The sequence below is a fragment of the Sinohyriopsis cumingii genome, unplaced genomic scaffold (assembly GCF_028554795.1).
Source record: "Sinohyriopsis cumingii isolate HCF-2022 unplaced genomic scaffold, ASM2855479v2 utg000622l, whole genome shotgun sequence".
Classification (NCBI taxonomy): Eukaryota; Metazoa; Mollusca; class Bivalvia; order Unionida; family Unionidae; genus Sinohyriopsis; species Sinohyriopsis cumingii.
The window spans coordinates 4,327,993-4,348,924 of NW_028315918.1; the positions used below are offsets into that span (position 1 = coordinate 4,327,993).

At 34.3% G+C, this 20,932-nt stretch overlaps 1 protein-coding gene across 1 annotated transcript; it reads left to right on the forward strand.

The window, feature by feature from the left end:
* Positions 1-296: 296 nt before the first annotated feature.
* LOC149773702 (putative inhibitor of apoptosis) lies at positions 297-17,081 on the forward strand. Its single transcript, XM_089946128.1, has 10 exons — positions 297-425; positions 4,651-5,448; positions 6,063-6,214; positions 10,720-10,762; positions 11,084-11,254; positions 12,126-12,301; positions 13,002-13,110; positions 14,414-14,539; positions 15,253-15,390; positions 16,761-17,081. The coding sequence occupies exons 2-10, from the start codon at positions 4,659-4,661 to the stop codon at positions 16,955-16,957; spliced, it is 1,902 nt and encodes a 633-aa protein (XP_089802254.1). The 5' UTR covers positions 297-425; positions 4,651-4,658; the 3' UTR covers positions 16,958-17,081.
* The last annotated feature ends 3,851 nt before the right edge of the window (positions 17,082-20,932 follow it).

Below are 20,932 nucleotides of genomic sequence, written 5' to 3' on the forward strand. Positions count from 1 at the left end.
TAAGGCGTTTCGTTGTTACTTCCCCTGAGTCAGCCTTGTTTGGCTGTATTAATACACAAATAAACTCGATCTACCAACCCCTTCATGCAACTTTCGGGAATTCATCTACTAAGAAGGATACAGTTTTTTTATTGATGATAATGAATGACTATAAATAAAATCAAACTACATGAATTGTTGTTTGAGGCTTTGTATCGGAGTGCATAACCAAAACCTCAGCTAACGCAGGAAGTAATATACTTAACTAATACATTTTAAATTTGCAACAGGTAGTCAAGAAGTTGGAATAAATAGGCCAAGGGCGTAAATAGAGCGTAAACGCAGCGTATCTATGCAAGATATGATTTTGAACGTTGACTTTGAAAGTTGACTTTGAACGTTGACTTTGAAAGTTGAGCTGTTACAATGATGGTACGACAGAGCAGGTAAGGTTCGTTTTATTATTATTGTTATCAGTATTTACATTGGACCACACCTTGTTCTGTGCAGATATTTTGTTTAGAGTTTCACCGAGGAAGACTTGGGACTAACACGGGTCTTGTTTTATCGACGGAAATCTTCTTTTGGAGATTTGCCACATTATACTTCTGCATGGTTCTCGAAGGTAACAAACCATATCTCATGTAAGCGTTCAAGATGTTTATATAGTTTGTGTATACTTGGTTTCAACTCTATTTACTCTGACATTAATCAATAAGTTAGCAATCCCACAAATATATGTACACTTCAAACGAATAAAAGATTTCACTGCTTACCAAGTAATGACGAACAACTGGGCGGGAAAATATAGGTGTAATAGGAAATGTAATATCTGAAATATAATACCAATGTAAGCCCAGTTAAATGTATAGCCGGATTTTACAAACAACATGTTCTACTGGGCATTTATACACACATTATTAAATTAGTTGTGCAGAAGACATGAAGGAAATTAAATTGCAAACGATCCAAAATACACAATGTACATATAACATTTCAATTGTGTGACTACATCATACATGTAGGTGTATTCATTAAAACTGTACCCGTTACAAAGCTTCTGTAAAATTTTATGTAGTTAGTAGTACAAGATTTTACCAACATATTTAAATGCCATAACTTGATGTTCTCGCCCTGGGAAGGTTTCTTCATCTCTAAAGGAGCTAGTATTGTGTATCGTATGCATAAGATCATGTAAATAAATATGAAATTTTCTCTTTTGATTTTTTTAAAATGTCTCTAATGCCATTGACCTCAGTCTTCAATGTTGTGGAGTTGCTATATTTGATCTGTGCTAGAAGATCTTCGTATGAAACTGTATAGTCATCATAGATGAACCTAATGATTCTCTCGTGGATTTTCTCAGTTTTTTTAAGTACCAGTTTCCTTAAAAAAATGTCATACTAAGCAGATAGTTAAAATTTGACATAATGAATGAATAATAGAGATTTCCTATTTATGTACCTGTCTTTTTAGAATACTGAATCTGCAGAGTTGAAAATCATCTGCAAGATGCAGGGGTTTAATTTCCAGTCCACATATTATGTTAATTCCTTGTAGGTCAGAAGAGAGAGTTTGCTTACATGTATTGGGGTCGACAGCCTAGACTTGAAACTTCTCTAGGTTTGCTTCAGTTTGTAATATTGAATCAGTGAAAAAGATATGTTACTTATTTTCAAGAGATTTTGCCAGATTTGTTATCAGCATAGGATAAGGTATTGTCATCGGCACAATTCTAAAGTCCACTTTCTGTTATACTATAGGAAATATTATTAAAAATATTAAACAAAACTGGCCCAAAGCGAGCCGACGCAGTTAACCATGTTTGTCTTCCCTAACTTAGAAAGAAATAGTAATGCAAACATAATTGGCTAGGCATGAAGATGAACCATACAAAGGTATTCAATGATAAACTTCCTCGAATAATATACAATTGAATAGTCTTTATTTGATCGATGTATGACTACTAGTTCCAAAGATAATCTGATCCGCTAGGTAAAACCAGATGAGGTATAGTATATTTGATACGAATTCACAATAAACCAATAAATTAAACGGGCCAATTTATATTCTGTACAATAGTGAAATGCTCTTATCACAACTCAGATCTTGTATGTGCACCAATTTATTTATTTTTGTTTTATACTTGCATTAAAAAAGAAACGATGGACCTGGAAGAGTAAACTAGTAATGAAAGTACAAAAAGATTTATAAAAAAAATGATTAACCTATTGATTATATTTATTTCACGTGCATTGAACTAATACACGAAGTAAGGAGTTACACATTCGAGTAATCAATTATAAGTATCAACATTATTGTCCATGTTATAGTTTTCTAAAAGGTGATTTTTTCTTTGATCCATCAATATTTTATAAATACTATTGACTGAAAAAGATATATACAGACCGTCTCATCGTAATATCGCCAAAGTTACAGGTATTGTGTGGCAGCATCTAACAATGCGTCGGTGATTTGTGTTTGACAGTTCTAGAACAAACAACAGTAAAAATGTGGATGTTACAAGACTGCACGGAAAACTGACCACTTTTGACCAGAAATATGGTTCGGCCATCCCCTCCCTACTCCCTACTCTACGTTGATCAAGGATATAATGAGTTGTTGAGAGATCAGTTCTGATTTTTAACACTGCTGCTTCACCACAGCAAATGTCCCGTTTGAGTCAAAAGCTTAACGATTAACCTTCTGAATGTAAATGAAACGATTGGCATCCATAAGCTAGTTCAGTTCAATGTTACGATATATTACCTTGCTACAGCCGTGTTGTATGGAATTTATCGCGAGATATAACAATAGTATCTGCGGGAGATCTCGAAGGTGTATAGGTTTTTAACAGAGTTGCGTTCATGTACCTGGATTATATGGTATGTTTTACCTGCAAGAACAAAGGAAATCCGATTCTTTTATGTGTCAACGTGTGACAATGTTGTTAAGTCTATTCACCTTGTCAATTTTAGATAGTGTTCATTGGCATATGAAACTACAGACAATTTTCGGTCCTTGTCAATTTTAGATAGTGTTCATTAGCATATGAAACTACAGACAATTTTCGGTCCACTACGAAGAAAAGTGTCATTTGAGTGGAATGAAATGGAAGAATTGTTTGTCCTGAAGCTGTGCAAACACAAACAAGAAAACGCAGCGTGTCAAAACCAAACTGTCAGAATATGACCTCAAAAGAATACAGTCAATAGTATTTATAAAATTATAACATATATATGCGTTGATATATCAAATGCTTGTGGTCTGTCTCTGGACAATGCATTGATTAATCAATATCAATCACAAAGTGTCTGTTGCAAATATGCTCTTTGAATTCTCACAGGATATACCTCGAATGCATTTGTCGCTTAAGACACGAGGCACTAATTAGTCATATAGGATGATCCATATTAAAAATTCTAAAATATTAAATTATCCATGTTCATAGAGATTCCGATAATGATAAGACACGGACGATGCTATATTGTCCTGCAAATACTGGCAGCGGAAGAAACAGTAATTCATTTATGTTTCCTGTTGAATTGAGGGGTGGGGGTGGGGATATATGATGCTTCCGCTCAGATGTGTCGTAAACACAAGCGATAATCTGGCTCGATCGTGACGATACTTCTTATCATCATTGGTTGAAGCGTGAGTCAGCTGTTGCAAAGAAAGGATGCTGTCTTTAATCAAATGTATATTACACATCAAGAAACTTTACACACCGTTATGATTGCGAGAATCAGGATATAGTTTCCAGATCTGCATATATACACACTTTGATAGTAATTGCGAGGAAAATGATACACATATATGTTTGGGCAAGGAATCATTTGTATGCAGCAACTTAGTCAACAACTGTTAAAAAATGAGCCTTTATTGATATGCTGGCAACCAATAAATAGAACCAGACAAACAAAGTCTTCGTAATATGTGTAACGAGTAAACACAAAGAGATTTAGAATTTACAATGAACGGTTTAATTTCTTTTTAAGTTTAGATTTACATCTGTTTGTTCTAACTGCAGGATTTGTGCAGGTGCCGTAACTCAAGCTGAAACCTTTATCATAAACAATAGACGTTCACACCAAAATAATGACCCAATCAGGAGATCATATCATGTATCTCAGGCTGGACAGATTTATCAGACTGAAGGAAAAGCAAATACTAAGACAATACTGTTTGCTAATCATCTCGAAAAAGAGTGTATATAGAGCTGAGAGAGCAATATAATTGTTGGTACAACAGGGAACACATTTTATCTGACCTGGCCATATAGGCATAATAACCACCCTTGCGACCGAATAATCTATCTAATTTGCTAACCTTACTTTTGTTATCTCAGTCTAGTTGACTCTCTCCGGTAGACTCGGTCATGGTGTTCACGCGCTAGAAACTACTGAAAAAGGAACATATATATATAATCAGTTTGACATCCTGTTGTTTAAACCACTAGTTTTTATTAACGATATATACAATTCGCATAACATCCAAAAGAGAGCATGTTATTATTACTACATCGTTTCAAGTTTTGTCAAAATTGAGTTCCATTTTATTTAACTATGCTTGGGAACTTCACATAACTCTATTGTTTTCATTCTTTGTTTTAGAAAGAGTCACGGAAATATCGGTTTGCATTTTATCACCTATTAAATATACTTTTTGTAGTCGATAGTATGGATATGTCTCATGCCGCGTCTTGTACTAGGAAGCGACTGCAAGCCTTAGCAAGAACTTTAGCGCAGTTCAAGGGGAATAACATTGCATGTGCAGGCAGCCGTATCAAGACATCGAAGGTCTACTCGTGTATAGACATCAGTTCGGATGACATTCGGATTGCAGCAACGTTGAAAAACAATGTAAAGCCTTTCCATGAAGACAACATCAACACAAACAGAAGAAATATTTTAATAAAGAAAAATGATGGATCAATATATATTGTTGATCCATACGTATGTGCAACACTGGATGTAAAATTGAAATCAAGACTTGGCGGCATTTGTCGACACGTTATCTACCTAAAATACGACTATGCCACGGACACATTTAATGAAACAAGAAGAACTGGTATCAAAGTTGAGGGCAGACGAAACATTGCAATCGACAATTCAGACGATAGTAAAGAACGTGCCAAACTTCAGATACGTCCATTGTGTCTCAAATGCAAAGGGAAGACTCTCGAATGCAATACATGCATGCATCAGCATGTAGAGTGTGACAAAGTATATAGCGAAAATGTGTACTCCTTAATCGATGTTAGATATAACATCCCTCTTATTAGTGAGAGAGTAAACAGCCACCAGAATGATTTTGGCGGCAGTGAGCGAAGTGCAAGCAATTACCACCTCCAATATTCGATCAGGCACCCGTTATTCTGCGAGTATCCTACACGGCTCTCAACATTTCGGAATTGGCGACATTATCCTGCCCCAACATCCCTTGCAGAAAACGGATTCTTCTATCAAGGTAGTGTTCTCTGAGCATTGAACCGATACATTCTAATGTTCTTTCATCGACGCGATGATATTAATGTCATATTTTATAATTGTAGTTTATCCAATCAATCTGGCGCACACATGTAGGATTGTTTAAAATCGTTTTCGTCAGAAATATGTACAAAATGGAATAGAAAGCAGTTGAGTAAATTATTTAATAATGAATATTCCCATATCTGAAACCAGACTAGAAGTATTGTGATTTTTTCAATGACGTCCGCACATCTACATTATGTGATAAAATAAAGGGAACAATTATAAATGATAATTTCAATTTCATTTACATTTTAATCACAAAGATTATCGGAAATCTTGAAAAGGTTGTACTTACAAAATACAAAACCAAATTCGTGCTGCTCTTCTGAGTTGCAGAAAAGAAATCGTGCAGCGTGGTGTATCAATATCAATCTATTTGAAAGTCTCAACGTTTCCTCTCCTATATCAAGCTGTTTCTTTCCGCCGATTCAGAACAAAATGCACAAGTGGTTTTATGGATATCATTAAATAGCTGTGAATAAACGTCACACGTTTCTTTCAAAGAGAGCCTCCTAACTCAGTAAAGAAATGAAATTAATCTGTTTTCAGGTGTAGGAGACACAGTCATATGCCACTTTTGTGGAGTAGCCCTGATGCACTGGAACCCAGATGACGATGCCCTATTGGAACATATTCGCTACTCTCAAGACTGTGGGTACCTGGTGAAATCATTGGGTGCCAAGACAATTCAACAATATTTGGTATGTTTTTTGTGTAGGAAATTATCAAATCTTCAATGCTGTACTCTTGTCATGCGTCACCCATCATGTTTTGTCTATTCCGGACTGTCTTGTTTTCTCCGCCAACTACGTGACACCAATTCGCCACGTTCACTTTCGAGCAATCTTGTAAGAGTTGCTAGATCCGTGTGGTCCAACATCTTCAACATCGTGGGCCACTTGGATTAGAAATTTAAAGCTCGTGGGCCATACATGATATATAATATAGTAATTATACTATAATTATACAACTGACCTCGTGTCTCATTGCGGTCCACAAACAACATGATCAGCGTTCTTATAGTTGGACTTATCTGGTCCAGATTATGAACATTTCTGTTTTATGCCTGAATATGAGTTCATCATGTTGCAAACACGTTTGAAACGTCCAATACATATTTCAGATCTATTTCATGTCCATGTTTGGTTAATAGCATGCATCTGTTACTAAAGATCATTTTTGTCCAGGTTAAGAACCACTGAATTATATATATATATATATATATATATATATATATATATATATATATATATATATATATATATATATATATATATTCATTCATTCATATAGCTAATGACCGTTTTCAAGTGCACTGGATTCAGTATGGGATCTAGTGTATCTGGGATTGATTATAAATACCACTGACTGGCTGTGAACAGCGCAAAATTATTATTATTATGATTATTATTGTGTGAACTAGTTAAAGCGATTTTGACTTTCATTAAGTCTTTGCCGAAGGATATTACCAAACAGGAGCAAATAAAATAAGCAAAAGACACAAAAAGACGTTGAAGTTACAAAAATTATATGGATTTAATGGAGGTAATATCTGAAAATTGTAAAATTCAAGCTTAATTAGTTTTGAAGTCCAATGTTACAACGGATGCTTATTTGGTAATTATCTAAAAATGGAGGAGCAACAGCTCCATCTTTTTTCTTAATGCAATGTTATGTAGCCGTAGATTATATACCGGAAATGCATAATTTTTGCAATAGCCACAACATTAATAATACCAACAAAAAGTGCAAAAATTTCAGGACTCCGAAAAAGGCAACAAAACGCCTTATTCATTGTCAATCAGTGAGTGAATAACAAAATAAATAAATTCAGTATCAATGACAAAATGGGGGCTCTAAAATTATGATTTTATATTCGTGTGGATGCACGTTTGGTGTAGTTTTGGTTTAAGCGGCTTGGTTTCACCGTTTGTAGGCAGCGTATCTAGTAAGATTCCTTATCATTCCTGGTTGCGAAATTCTTTTTGTGAGTGTGGGCAATTGTAGTTAGTATTGTATCACTGAATATTAAGCCAGGGGAAATGAAGTTCTCTATATCTGGAGTTAAACGGTTTAAAGCAGGAAGGATGTTTTGTACCATTTAGCCTATAATGTTAAGTTTAAACCGGTTAATCAGTTTTCATCCATTATAAAACTAACATATGACCATACACAATATTTTCATTTTGAAAACGTTAGACCATCCCATTCTTTCCTCAAGATTTTAATGAAAAAATCTGGACCATCTATGCCATTGACATTCAGAATGTTATTAGAAACTTGGTGATTTAAAAATATTATTGTAAAAAGGTTGACCACATGCTGTCTTAATATTTTGGAAAGAACATATAAACCTGCATCACTTGGAATAAATGATGTATAAATGTTAAGGTGGTGAAAATATTATTCCACCGACTGATGAACAGTTTGTGTCGTGTCAGATTATAAAGTAACAGAACTGGTACTTGTAATTATTATGCAGCCATGACGTCATGATGATTAAATGAGAATGATAAATGTATATTACATGCAACTAATGCACCTCATAATACAAAATATCAACCATAAAACAAAAACCAAACATTTGTTAGAATGTCTGTGGTTGAAAGAGCTGATATAATTTATTTTTTGAAATAGATTTACTATCTAGCTAATAGATTAGTTAATATTTAATACTCTTTGTTACTGCAAATAAATATGTTAGCACAATTCCAAAGAAGAAGCTAATTAATCCCAAGAACTTATTAATCTCAACTGAACAAGTAAACTTTTCTTGTTATGTCAAAAGTAATTCTCATTACACTAACAATTATACCAGGCAATATTGCTACCACTTTATTTCATGTCTACGTTCAACAAATTGTCGGTAATATTTTGAACGTTTTTTATTTTATCAATGAATGAATCAACGTTGAGGGTACTGTCACTGCCACTTCCTACTGTTTGCTGTGTTTAGTGTAAGAGTTGCTGCTATCATACCAATAGCTGTAAAAACAGTGGCAATTCGTATAAACTGTAACCATTTACCTAACTGTAGCTTTAAAATTTGAGATTTATGTCCCTGGTAAATAATTTATCTAGATTTTTCTATATATTTTTCACTGCGAACTATTTGTGCTCATATGATTTCCTTTTCTTTCGCAAAAGATATTTGAATTTAGTATAGATCAGAAATATTTTCTTCTGATATCAATTTGTCAAGCAATTAAAGGTAAATGCTCATTAAGTAAAGTTTTGGAAAAGCTACTTCCACTGCATATGCTTTATCACTTAATCCTAATTCGTCTTGAAAATAAACAATCTAGAAATTTGTTCCTCATAGTTTTTCGAAGTAAAAATGTATTAAAGTCGTTAATACTTGTTCCTCAGTTGGCTCATTTTCGTAAATTACATTAAAAACACTTTTCTCATAAACTCTTATATTTGTCTTGTTATCGCTATTCATTCTAGAGGTTACCTAAAAATTTGGGGCCCCGAGTGGCCGAGTGGTCTAAAGCACTCTCCGTTACGGATTACTGCCATCTCACCTCTGTGTGCGTGGGTTCGAATCTCGGATTCGGCCAATGTGGGTATGTGAGAAAGCTTGCCATTTGCTTCTCGTGGGTCGGTTGTTCTTTCCGGGATTTCCCGGGTTCTTCCTCTGCCATTAATACTAGCCGCTATGTATAGCCTATCGTGTGCTGAAAAATGGCGTTAAACCCCACAACAACAATAACAACCTAGACATTTCATCGATAGCTTTATGTTTGACACCAGATTTTTGCTATTTTTTTATTGTTAGATAAAGCTCTAACTGTAAGATAAATAACTAAATAAAGGTATTGGTATTGGAGAAGCAAGTATTGGATAATTATATAGAAAAAATAATAAAAATATATGAAATTAGAACAAAATTAACGCTGACGCAGATAAAAAGATCACAAATAAAAATAAAGAAAATGACAAAAGAAAGTAACAACGTTTGTATAAAAAAGCGAAAACAAAAAGATACGAAAAGAAAGATGAAATTAATAACGATATAGAACCAAAGATAACAAACTGATAAAAAATGGAATTAGGTGTATAAACATCTCTTAACACTGAGTGAAATAATGTGTTTACTAACATCTTAAGGTAAAAGCGTACAGACGCCGTTAACTATATTACACTTAGATATTCAGGTTAATGCTGAAAGGAGTTATGTTACTTTGTTTTCTTTATATACAATGAGAAAACATATTCTATTGTTCTATCAAAAAAGGTATTGTTAACAAAGAAGCCATCACAAAAATAATTTGGTTTAATTTAATTTGAAAACTCTGACTAATGTATACGAATCTAGGCATTATCCATCATCTTTTGTTAACTCCAAGTTTCATTAAATAGAAGGCGATGTTCATACTTTAGACCTAAGATTATTATGTCATTCGAATATATAGAGCCAAATAGGCAAATATAAACAATAAAGGCTTACATAAGTGCAAATTTAATAATTTATTACTATAGATGATAATTTGAAACTTGCTTTCCCATTATCTATATGTGATAAAGGATTCAAAAACATATTACTTAGAAGATGGTTAGATGATAATTTTTCAGTTAAAGGATTTGGAGATAATATTTCTGATCTTTGATAAATTTTAAAACGGTTTCTCATACAGTTTTGAAGATCACATTTCCAGTGTTTGTTCATTGGAGGTTCAGTGGGTTTTCATAAATAGTTTGAAAAAGTAGCCATGGTTTTAATAAAATGTTGAAGACATGTTGCTGCGCTTTCTAGTTAACGTTTTGATAATAGGTGGCAAAAGAACTTCATTAAAGAGTTTGAAGACAAGGAGTTTGGAGTAAACTTTAGCCCATCGGGGCCTAGGTGGCCAAGATTTATTTCATAAACTTTTTCAGGCCAGTGTCCTATGGTTTTCTATATAAATTTGGAGGATAGGAAGTGAGTGGCCTAGGATTATTCAATAATACATATGGTGAATAGTCACATTTTATTTTGCAAATAGGTTTAAAGTGGATGACAATTGGTTATCCCTACTAAATGGGATAGAATAGGTTAAAAACCAAAGAATATAGGTCTTTCGTAATATTAAACTAAGTATGTAAATCATTGCAAAACATATTACAGTGTCAGTTAAAATTTTATTCTGAAATCAGTCATTGGCACACATTTTATTTGTTATTTCTGTCACTTTTAATCACTGTTTGGCTTCTACTGTTACAGGGTCAGAGAAACGATGGTGTTACTACAGGAGCCTATACCATAGGTAATGCCATATCTTTATTTATGGGTTCATCTTATATATCATATAGACATCCAGTAGCTCCATCTGAGAACCGAAATTATATTCTTTATGTTATCATTATAGAATGTCAACAAAGTTTAAAACTGATAGGATATTTCGTTGAAAACACTTAAACTGTATTTAAATTTGATGAAATGATGGTTGTTCCCGAGATGATGTAGAGATGCAATGTGCTAGATCAATACGATATTTTCGACTTATAGTATTCCTTAACCATTTATTCATTTTCAACTTTATTTATTGAAAGCATTATATATGTCTCATGTTATTTTGATTCAAAAGCAGAAACACAAAGATTACGATCGTCATCAGAGGTTTTAACACAAAGCAGCCGAACTCCAAGAAGCCCATCATACCAGTCACTTGGTGTCAGAGTCTCCACATTTTCTACATTTCCGAACTATAATGACGTGAATATCCAGGATTTAGCCAATGCAGGATTTTATTACACAGGTTTCTCTCTCTGTCTTCCATGCCTCTCTACACTCACTGTCTCCCTTTAACTCTCTCTTTCCTTTATCTATCTATCTATCTATCTATCTATCTATCTATCTATATATATATATATATATATATATATATATATATATATATATATATATATATATATATATATATATATATATATATATATATATATATATATATATATAGTTAAACAATATTAGTGAGGATGATACATTGTGGATTGTAAGGATTCTGACAACTTCGCTGGTATAAAATGTGGTGGATTCAAATGGTGTGCCTACGTATTTTTCAAAAAATATTGCATCCTCATTGAACATTTCGTTTCAATTAAGCATAACTCAGTAAGAGAATATGCATGTGCATGTAGGACGAACATTCTAGTTTAATTCTCGTAAAGACATCTAGTAATCATTCAAAAGGTATTATGAGGTGACTGCGGTTTTCATCGGTTTAAAACTAAACAAGTTAAAGCTTCTGAAGGCATTACGGAGCAACTGTCAGACATGATGTGAATGTAACATTGTCTGCAAAAGGCACATATGTATTATGCTGTCATATTATTTATCGTGCTGACTAAAAATGTTGCAAACATTCATAGTTCATAAGGCCGTCTTCAATTTACTATCCGCCTAGAGAAAATTTTCGACTGTTATTTAATTTCATCCATGAGCGGTTACCATATTAAAATTAGCTAAGAAGTGAGTAAAACATGTAGTCTTTAAAACAAAACAACAGTGGAATTATATTTAGTTTCAGCTAGCATACTCTAGGAGTTTAAAATAAAACTTGAAGTTGACGCTTGAAATGATGATTAATTGTGAAAGGTATTTTAAACGTGACATTGTCTCAACTAAAGGTGTGAATGACATTGTCCGTTGCTACTGCTGTGACCTCGGCCTAAAGGAATGGGAATATGGAGACGATCCATACATGGAGCATGCTAAATATTTACCTGAATGCAACCATCTGATGACCGTAAAGGGTAAACAGTTCATGGCTCATGTCCAGCGAACTTATGACCAGAATTTAGAGGTGAGCATAAATTTCAAATAACTTCCACACTATTTTGTTCATCCGTGTTTGTTTATCTTATTTCAGTACTCTTAGCAAATGCGTAATCGTATTTACCTACAGAAGGAATGTTTTCAGAAAACAAATCCATAATTCACACTTCTGCTTCTTGATTTGCTTGTTAATTTGTATGTAAGTTCATGCATCTACATGCTTCAAACCTGAGCTATTTTGCAACTAGCACAATATGTGACAGTCGTCTTGTGGAATGCAGATTGTATATACCTTTGTTCATCTCTAGCTGTTTGCCAGTTTATGTTTTAGCAGAATTACTCAACAGTCCCCAGACCTCCCTTTCTCGTGCAATATACCTATGGAAAGTGGCAATCAGAAATGCAATGTGAGCTTTTGCAGTGAAAACTAAAGAATACTCCAAATAAGTTATTCATAATTGTAAGCGATGTCTCCCGACATGTACTTTTTCTGTTTATTCGCAACCTATTACTTGAGGATGTATGTCTTTAACGGGAATTGCTTGGCAAACATGGTAAGAAAATCCTTGGTGTCTAATGAAAAAAAAAAAACTACATCTAGAAAGTAGTTCTAAGAACATTATTAATTCGGATCAAAAGAACACTCACCCATCTGTAACACGTTTGAAAAAAATCATTAGAATTACCTCACCATATCAAGAGTACATTAGAAGTGTTTGCTTTTCTAGGAAGTAAAAGTTTCATCGAGTCCAATAGAGAATTCTGGTGCTGCAGGAGGAGCTGAAGAAAGAAACCATATGATACACAAGATTGCAAATGCATCGACTTTACATATGGGTAATATTAAAGAAATAGTTTGTTTAACTCTGGTGTATATAGAAAACCAAATGTAAATAATACTAATTAGTTACAGAGAATGATTAAGAGCAAATACTGATTACACTTAAATTTAGCTGATTAAAGGATTGTGTCCAAAGAGACAAGAAATAGGAAATCTTTCTGGTAAATGCATGATGATATTTGTAGGAAACTGACAGAGCTGTTCTCAGACAATATTATCTGAGCAGAACACAAATATGTTGAGTACATCTCGGTGCAAAAACAACTTAGATTCTTTATGCCAAATCAAACATACTTTTGTGATTAAGTCAAATAGCTTTAGCTGGAAGATGTCAATAAATTTCTGTTGTGATCAGCAACCCTTCTAAAGCAAATTAGAGATACCAAAAGATAATATGGACTTCTAGGTATAATACATTTCCTTTTTAGACACTTTCCCTACGTTTTCTATTAGGTTCAATATCAACTCATCTTGATTTTTTCCTTGAATACTGTACACTGTGTATATAGTAATCAACAAAGGTAATACCTTAAATATTGCTGTAGACTAATTGCTGGTTTTATAACTCATATCAGTTTTCCTTTTGGAAAAGAGGAAAACGAGATTGTGAAAAGCGTATACCCGATGTTATATTTTGAGCGTTAATGTCAAAAGACAGATTACGCAAAATTATTTTCAGGTCGATAAGTCCTGTGAGGATAATCTCAGTCTATGTTTTAACACATTGACTGAATTCGGATCCAAATCCAAACAGTGAAAAGAATAGAAAAATATTTATGATTCTAACTTAAATTTAGATACCTAATTTCTAGTATACCACATGTAAAAAAGAGCCATGGCATTGGGAATTAATTGTATTTTATATAAAATATTTACGATACCCAGAAAAAAAACCTGATGTGCCTGTAGATGGTCGAGAAACTATTCCACTCTATTTACTTAATAGTATGACAGGAATATATATATATATATATATATATATATATATATATATATATATATATATATATATATATATATATATATATATATATCTGTTTTATTTGTTTGTCTTGTCTATGTCTATGTTTTGTATTTGCCTATGAAAAAGACTCATTAAGAGACGAAAGCGCTTAGGCTAGCTAGATACTAATTTTGCACTGTTCGCAGCCAGTTTATTACATTTATCTTAATCAATCGCTGACAAACGTGTTCCCTTGCTGGATCCAGTGCACTTGAAAGGACTGTTATTCGCCATATGATTTGTATTCTTTATACATATTTACATAACCATGACTTTTATATTATTATTCCTGGTAGAGCGTGGAACAGAGAAACAGAGAAATGTGATAGATGTTCTTTACACACCAGCTGTTGAAAGCGTTCTGGAATCCGGATACTCAAAAGAGGTTGTTATGGCAGCAATTAAGAAACTGAAAAATAAGGGTATGAATAAATCAACAACAATACTTACATTTAACAACGCATAAAGATTATTGTTGTGCTAGATAGTGAATAGTTTTATCAGGCAATGTACCATCTTTTATCAAAAAGCCTATTACCAAACTTCAATTGTATCGTTTTAAGAAACTGTATATTGTGACGGTAGTGTGAACAACCCGCTGTTTAGAAAATAATTTGAGATTTTCTGATCATGTCTGCAATTTGTGCGTAGGTGGGTTGTGGCATACTTACTTTTGCAATGTTGCATACCTCCTCGTGCAACATATGCAACTAACGACGCTGCAGAAGACTTACAATTTAAATGTTTGGACAAATAATCTCATTTTGCGAACCTTTATGCATCCGAAAATCGCATGAAGTTTGGCATTCCCAAATAAAGAGCTGGTTACAGTTAGTAATTAATGCATACAACAAAACCACTTTCGGCTGCTTTAGAACGTTTTTGCTGTTTTTATTTTTATGTTGATAGTTTTGACTATGCTTTGCATCTTTTATGAAGGAACTTCATTATATTATTTCTCATAAAGAAGCAAGCAATTCATAATCATTACATTGTTCTCAACAAACCTGATTTCGAATCTTTATGGGGAAAGTTCAGATACGCCGTTTGGGAATTTTTTGATATGTAACTGTTGGAGACATGGCGTGTCGGGAATTACTGGTTGATTAAGATATGAGTTTGGCTTCTCTCGCAGGTCAGTCGTTTCCGACAGCGATGCAGATATTCGAAGTTATATTTCATGCTGAGGAAAGCGGCATTGACCTCATAACGCAAGATCTCATTGGATTAGACTTGCAAAAAGCAGAGGTTGTGAAAGAATCAAAACATAATGGTAATTGACATATTTAATAATAGTTCTGTAAAATTGGGCAAGTTACAGTATGGAATTTTCGATAAACAATGGTCGATAGCTGAAGAAGGAATTTACTGTGTAGAGTAAATATCATTTACCTATAAACTTATAACTCGAGAAACAAGATGCATCAACTGATTGCAAAGATTAATAGAACATTTGTTTCTCGTCGTCATAAATAAAGTATTGAAAATGTATTTAGATTTTCATTGAGAGTGTTCATCAGAACTTATTGTTTACTAAGATTTAAGGCATATCGCTTTTAAAAAGATACAAGTTGCTTATTTTTCATGTTACATTTAAGGGCTTAACTTAAGTAACAATTCAACGTAAAACTCAGCAAGCATTAACTTGTTTAAAATGAAACAATTATAAATCACACAAAGTGAAAGAACTACAAACATCTTACAATGTATGAATTCCTAGAATATTCTAAATTTGTACTTTCATTTTTACACTGATATACAAACTGTCGAAATTTATTCTGAATGAATGGTCTAATATTTTTAATGTGCTAACGGCTAGCACTACTGAAGATTCAGTTCAAAATACAAACGTTTTTACTTATAGGTAAACCCCTGAAATTAGAATGCAACCGTTGTCCTTAAAAGTTTCACATTATCCAACATAATTGCTTAAATATTCAAGTCCTTGAATAAAATAACATAATCCGACAGTTATTATCTGTTTATATTAAATGTGTTTTACTCTGCTGTTCATAAATAAATCACGATTTCCTCTCTCTCTAACAAACTGTAGAATGCCATAAGCTGCGCATATATTGTCTCTATATGTGTACCAAATCAACAAAATCTGAATTGCTAAAAGATTCTCGAACAATTTAAATCATTATATTATAAAAATACTTAAAACCAATAATTTGACCTTCTCATGAAATCTCTACGGGACAATTGCACTCCTGGTTTCACGTGATATTTTCTTGACCTCCATGCAAGCTAAATGTGTTGCGTACTTGACCGAAATATTTGTTGACTTGACCTAGGCAATCAGCCGTCATTTATGAATGAGAATTCTAAACATATTGTACATGCATATTACTGTAACATCCAGAGAATTAAAGAATGTAAAATATTAATGTCATAAATTCAAAGGACCTACTTAAACTATATTATAATTTAATAAACGATACATATATATTTAGCATTTAACACTTTTATGATAGAATACGAATTGCTGGTTCAATCAATTTAAGGTCTAATTGATCTTATGTACATTCTAGTGTGCTTTTCCAACGAACATCCTTTCGCTATATCTGCTTATATGCTTGACCATTTACTGGTATAGCTTGACAGTGTAGAAATTAAGACATGACATGTATTTCGTTTCAGAAAGTATTCAACTGCTTGCAGAAAACAATAGACTTAAAAGTATAATGATATGCAAAAAATGTCAGACGCGGGAGAGAACTATGCTTTTTCTACCATGCTCTCATAGGACTTTATGTGAAATCTGTGCAAAGGAGACAGATTTGTGTCCAGAGTGCCATGAACAAATCAAACGAAAAGTAAAAACGTACATGTCCTAATAACGTCAAGATATATATGACTTTTCCGAGAACTCGGTACTTTTTCGTTACTTACGTAATTTCCAAGGAATCAAAGCCAACTAACTGTGGATTATTACCGGTTTAGAATCAACCGAGTGACAAGAGAGAGAGAGAGAGAGAGAGAGAGAGAGAGATTGTAGAAATAAGAGTGCTGCAACAGTAGCTAGATAAAAAAAGAACGCATTTCATTCTTTTCAACATCTTTACTATGACACAACCATCTGATAATCTGATATTGGTAACACAATTATGGTGTCAGCAAAATCACAAGCTTACAGGTTTGGCGAGGACAATCGGAAAACAAACGGTGTCTAGTAAGCAGAATTCTATGAGGGTCCATCATCTGTTTAAAGAATTGAATATTAGCACGGTAGATGTACCACAAGATCAGCGGAATGTTTCTCTTAGGAGGACTTACTTTGATAGAGACTGTTTGAGGAAATATATGATATAGAAAGCAATGGAGTGCCGATAAAGTGTTTCAGACATATTCAGACATCTTTAAACACGAGTAGAAGGTTCCCAAGTTTATTTGCCGACCTGAACTTGTATTTAAGATGGGTTTGCTCCTAAGGGCGTTAATCCAATGGAGAAGCATGAAACATCATAGGTCATTTGAATCCAGTATTTCCATCTACATGTAGCTACACAATGTTTACCCATAAATCAGACTAGTGAAACATTCTTTTTTGGAAACGATATGCTCAACAAATCTATCCAAGAACGAAAGTTCACGAGGCATTCTTTTGTTGCATCGGGGATGGAAGTGGGCTGTGGCTAATAATCAAGGAGGCTATAACAAAGAGGCTGACATTGCTTGGATGTTGCCTCACCTTACGTTAAGTTAGCAAACTACATTGTATTGTTAAATACGCAATACAGTTACAGAGAAGACATTTGGCAGATATTGCGATGATCATGAGAATGTATTTGCGGCTACAATATATCATATATCCAGTTTATCCTGGCACCAGATCATGCGAGCAGCTGGCGACATTTTCTCAGGAGTAACCTAATACAGGATTAAAGATCTACACCAGTGTGTATCTTCAAAGATATGGTTATACCGCCAACTCTTCTGCAAATCTTGCAACATCTATTTATAAACAACGTTAGCTAGTATCATTAGGAGGGATAAAATAAAAGATCATAGAGTACAGCAGTGTCGCATATACATCAAGTTGCATATAAAGCTATGGAATACGTTTGTGTCCATTATTTTAAAAGAACAAGTCACGCATTTAGGTTATTTGTATATAGAAATATGTGAAGACACGGGGCTTATAGCTAAATTAAAAACTAAACGCAAGCATCAACTACAGCTTATCAACGACTATTGACTTTTGCTGTGATTGCTGTCAGGATTATTGATATTGAACAGTCCGTTTGTACTCAATGTCATTACTGATTTTTGCCCCAACGTTTAAACAGTAGCGTGATGCACCAAAGCGTAAATCTATACAAATGCTAAAACTAATTCTCTTGGAATCGCTGTTGTGTCTAATGATCATATACGATTTCAACCCAGCGTTTAACAGTTAGAAAGATGCGACAGTGGGGGAAATTATTGCGTTTCTTGGGGTCATCCTTCAGTTGTCTGCTGTCGTCCTATTCAGCAGAGCTACACTCTTTAGGCTTCTCTTGAAATGGTGTACCGAAGAGTCATGATGGCAATGACTGAGGATTTCAAAGCAATTAGGAACTCTTATGACCAGTGAAATGGAACAAATATCGTGTAGGTGTTTAGCATGGGAATTCGGTCCACATCGGATGACTAAGTCAGGTTAACATGAGAAGACACAACGTACTATGGTGTTAAATAATAAATAAATGCCTATGTGTTTTGTTGCTGAGTACATCATTTCCCGGGGAGTATGGATTTTACCTTGGAGATTTCAAAATACTTAGTTCTGCTTACCCGCTGTAGCACGCACAAAGCAGCAACAGTGGAGGACACATTTATCCTGTATTCTATTGCTGTGGATTTTATGACGACAATGGTATTTATAGAGCTAATGTTCTCGTTATCATCACAATGCAGACGAGTCTTGTCGGGAAGATGTCCTCTTGATGAAACCAATCTTCAGCTCTAGAGGTATGTAAAATCGTAACACTTTATTATTGTTTGCTATCCTTTACATGTCATGAAAGTAATTAAGATCCTGAATTTTTCCGAATTTGTTCTAAATTACTATTCAGTCAGAATTATGTCACATAACGCCATGTTCCGTGTAAGACATTGTATACATCAAATCCAAGTGAAGTTCATTTATGTACTGCACGCACTGAATGATGATGGTTTTGTAATATAGTGCGATTATTATTGACGGAGATAATTTCATGCAAGATTATCGATATTATGAAAGAACCTAATGTGTAAAGAAGCCATCTCGTGGGTAAGCGTGTATATAGTGTGTATCCCGCTATTCGATCTCAAACCTGTCTCAGGTAGTAGACGGCTTAGCTATTATTGGGATTAGTCGAGCTAAGTGTGGTTGCGTTTATCAGGTATAGCGGTGGGTAGTGACCATATTGGTTAACGTATTGTGAGGGATCAAATGCTCTGGACGAACGGGACTGAGGGATATAGAGGTTCTTGAGGGATCCTTTGGTTGGATGGTACGAGTGGACCACACGAAGCCATTCGTTAATCATTGGATTTATAGCAAGATGTTATTCGGAAATATTTGGTCTATTGCACCATTATACGTCTTGATAAAATATACATTAGCAATATTTGTTGATAATTCAATAAATTGATTTATCTTTTGATTAAACCTTACGTCAATCGTATCTGTTGGAAAAGTCATTGCATTGTGCATATCAATTGAACATTGATATAACTTGGTATTGTTTGTTGAAAATCCACAATTCGATTGTATCTATTGGGGAACGATGCCATTTTTAAATATCTCGTGTTGAATTTTGTGCGCACGAGCATGGTGGGGCTTTGACTTGTTGTAGGTTAGGTTAATGTTGGTGGAAGTAACGGTGTGAGTTAGGGTTCCGATATTCACAGTTAACACTGGTCAACAGTGAAATCATTACTGACTTGAAAAGGCCCTAATCTGTAGTATTTTGGTGTGCCGAACACGAATATAACCGTGAAAAATTTGTATTGGCTCTCGTTTTGAAGATATTCATATACCTCATTTTCTATGTTTCACTGTGTAAATTTCTCCAGTAGGACTGCAGCAACATCCGGAATAATGATGTAACATTGCATAATACCATCATGCTCACATCATCCACAGTTGATTGCATCATTTTCTGATGCAATGCAATACTAATGCCATGCGGCTGCTGAAGTAAGTTGACGTCAGCAGTGTACTATACATGTGTAGGCCTATTATACTAATGCCAGGCGGCTGCTGAAGCTGACGTAAGCAGTGTACTATATAAAGCCCAATCAGATAGGTTCAGCATTTAAAATATTTTAGACGTTGTGCGAGACAGTTCAAGCTACTGTTACATAAAACTTATTATTTTATCCATTTACGTACAATAAAGAACAGTAATGCCTCGAAAGTGTGTTAATACCGCGGACAATTTTTGCTATATTTGTGGGGAAGTGACATTTGCCAACCAGAAGAAAAGTATCAGTTCTCAAGTGAAGAAGGCATATCATCTTTACTTCGGATGCAAGGTTGGTGACCAAGACAAGCCTTGGGCTCCGCATATATGCTGTGCTACATGTACAACACAGCTTTCACAGTGGTTGAATTGCAAAAGGTCATCAATGCCGTTTGCAGCCCCAATGGTGTGGAGAGAGCCAAGCAACCACCTAAATGACTGTTACTTCTGCTTGGTTCCTCCTCTTTCCGGCGGAATAACGAAGCGAAAGAAGTCGAGAATAGTCTACCCAAACATTCCGTCTGCATTGAGACCAGTTCCACATGGTGAGGGACTTCCTATTCCAGAACCTCCAGCAGAATATTCTCTTGATTCATCTGA

Bases quoted from the DNA above. Each gene is read 5' to 3' on its own strand.
- LOC149773702 (XM_089946128.1), top strand. From the start codon at position 4,659: ATGGATATGTCTCATGCCGCGTCTTGTACTAGGAAGCGACTGCAAGCC. The intron at 5,449-6,062 runs GTAGTGTTCTCT...ATCTGTTTTCAG, and splicing joins AAACGGATTCTTCTATCAAG to GTGTAGGAGACACAGTCATA. The intron at 6,215-10,719 runs GTATGTTTTTTG...CTACTGTTACAG, and splicing joins AGACAATTCAACAATATTTG to GGTCAGAGAAACGATGGTGT.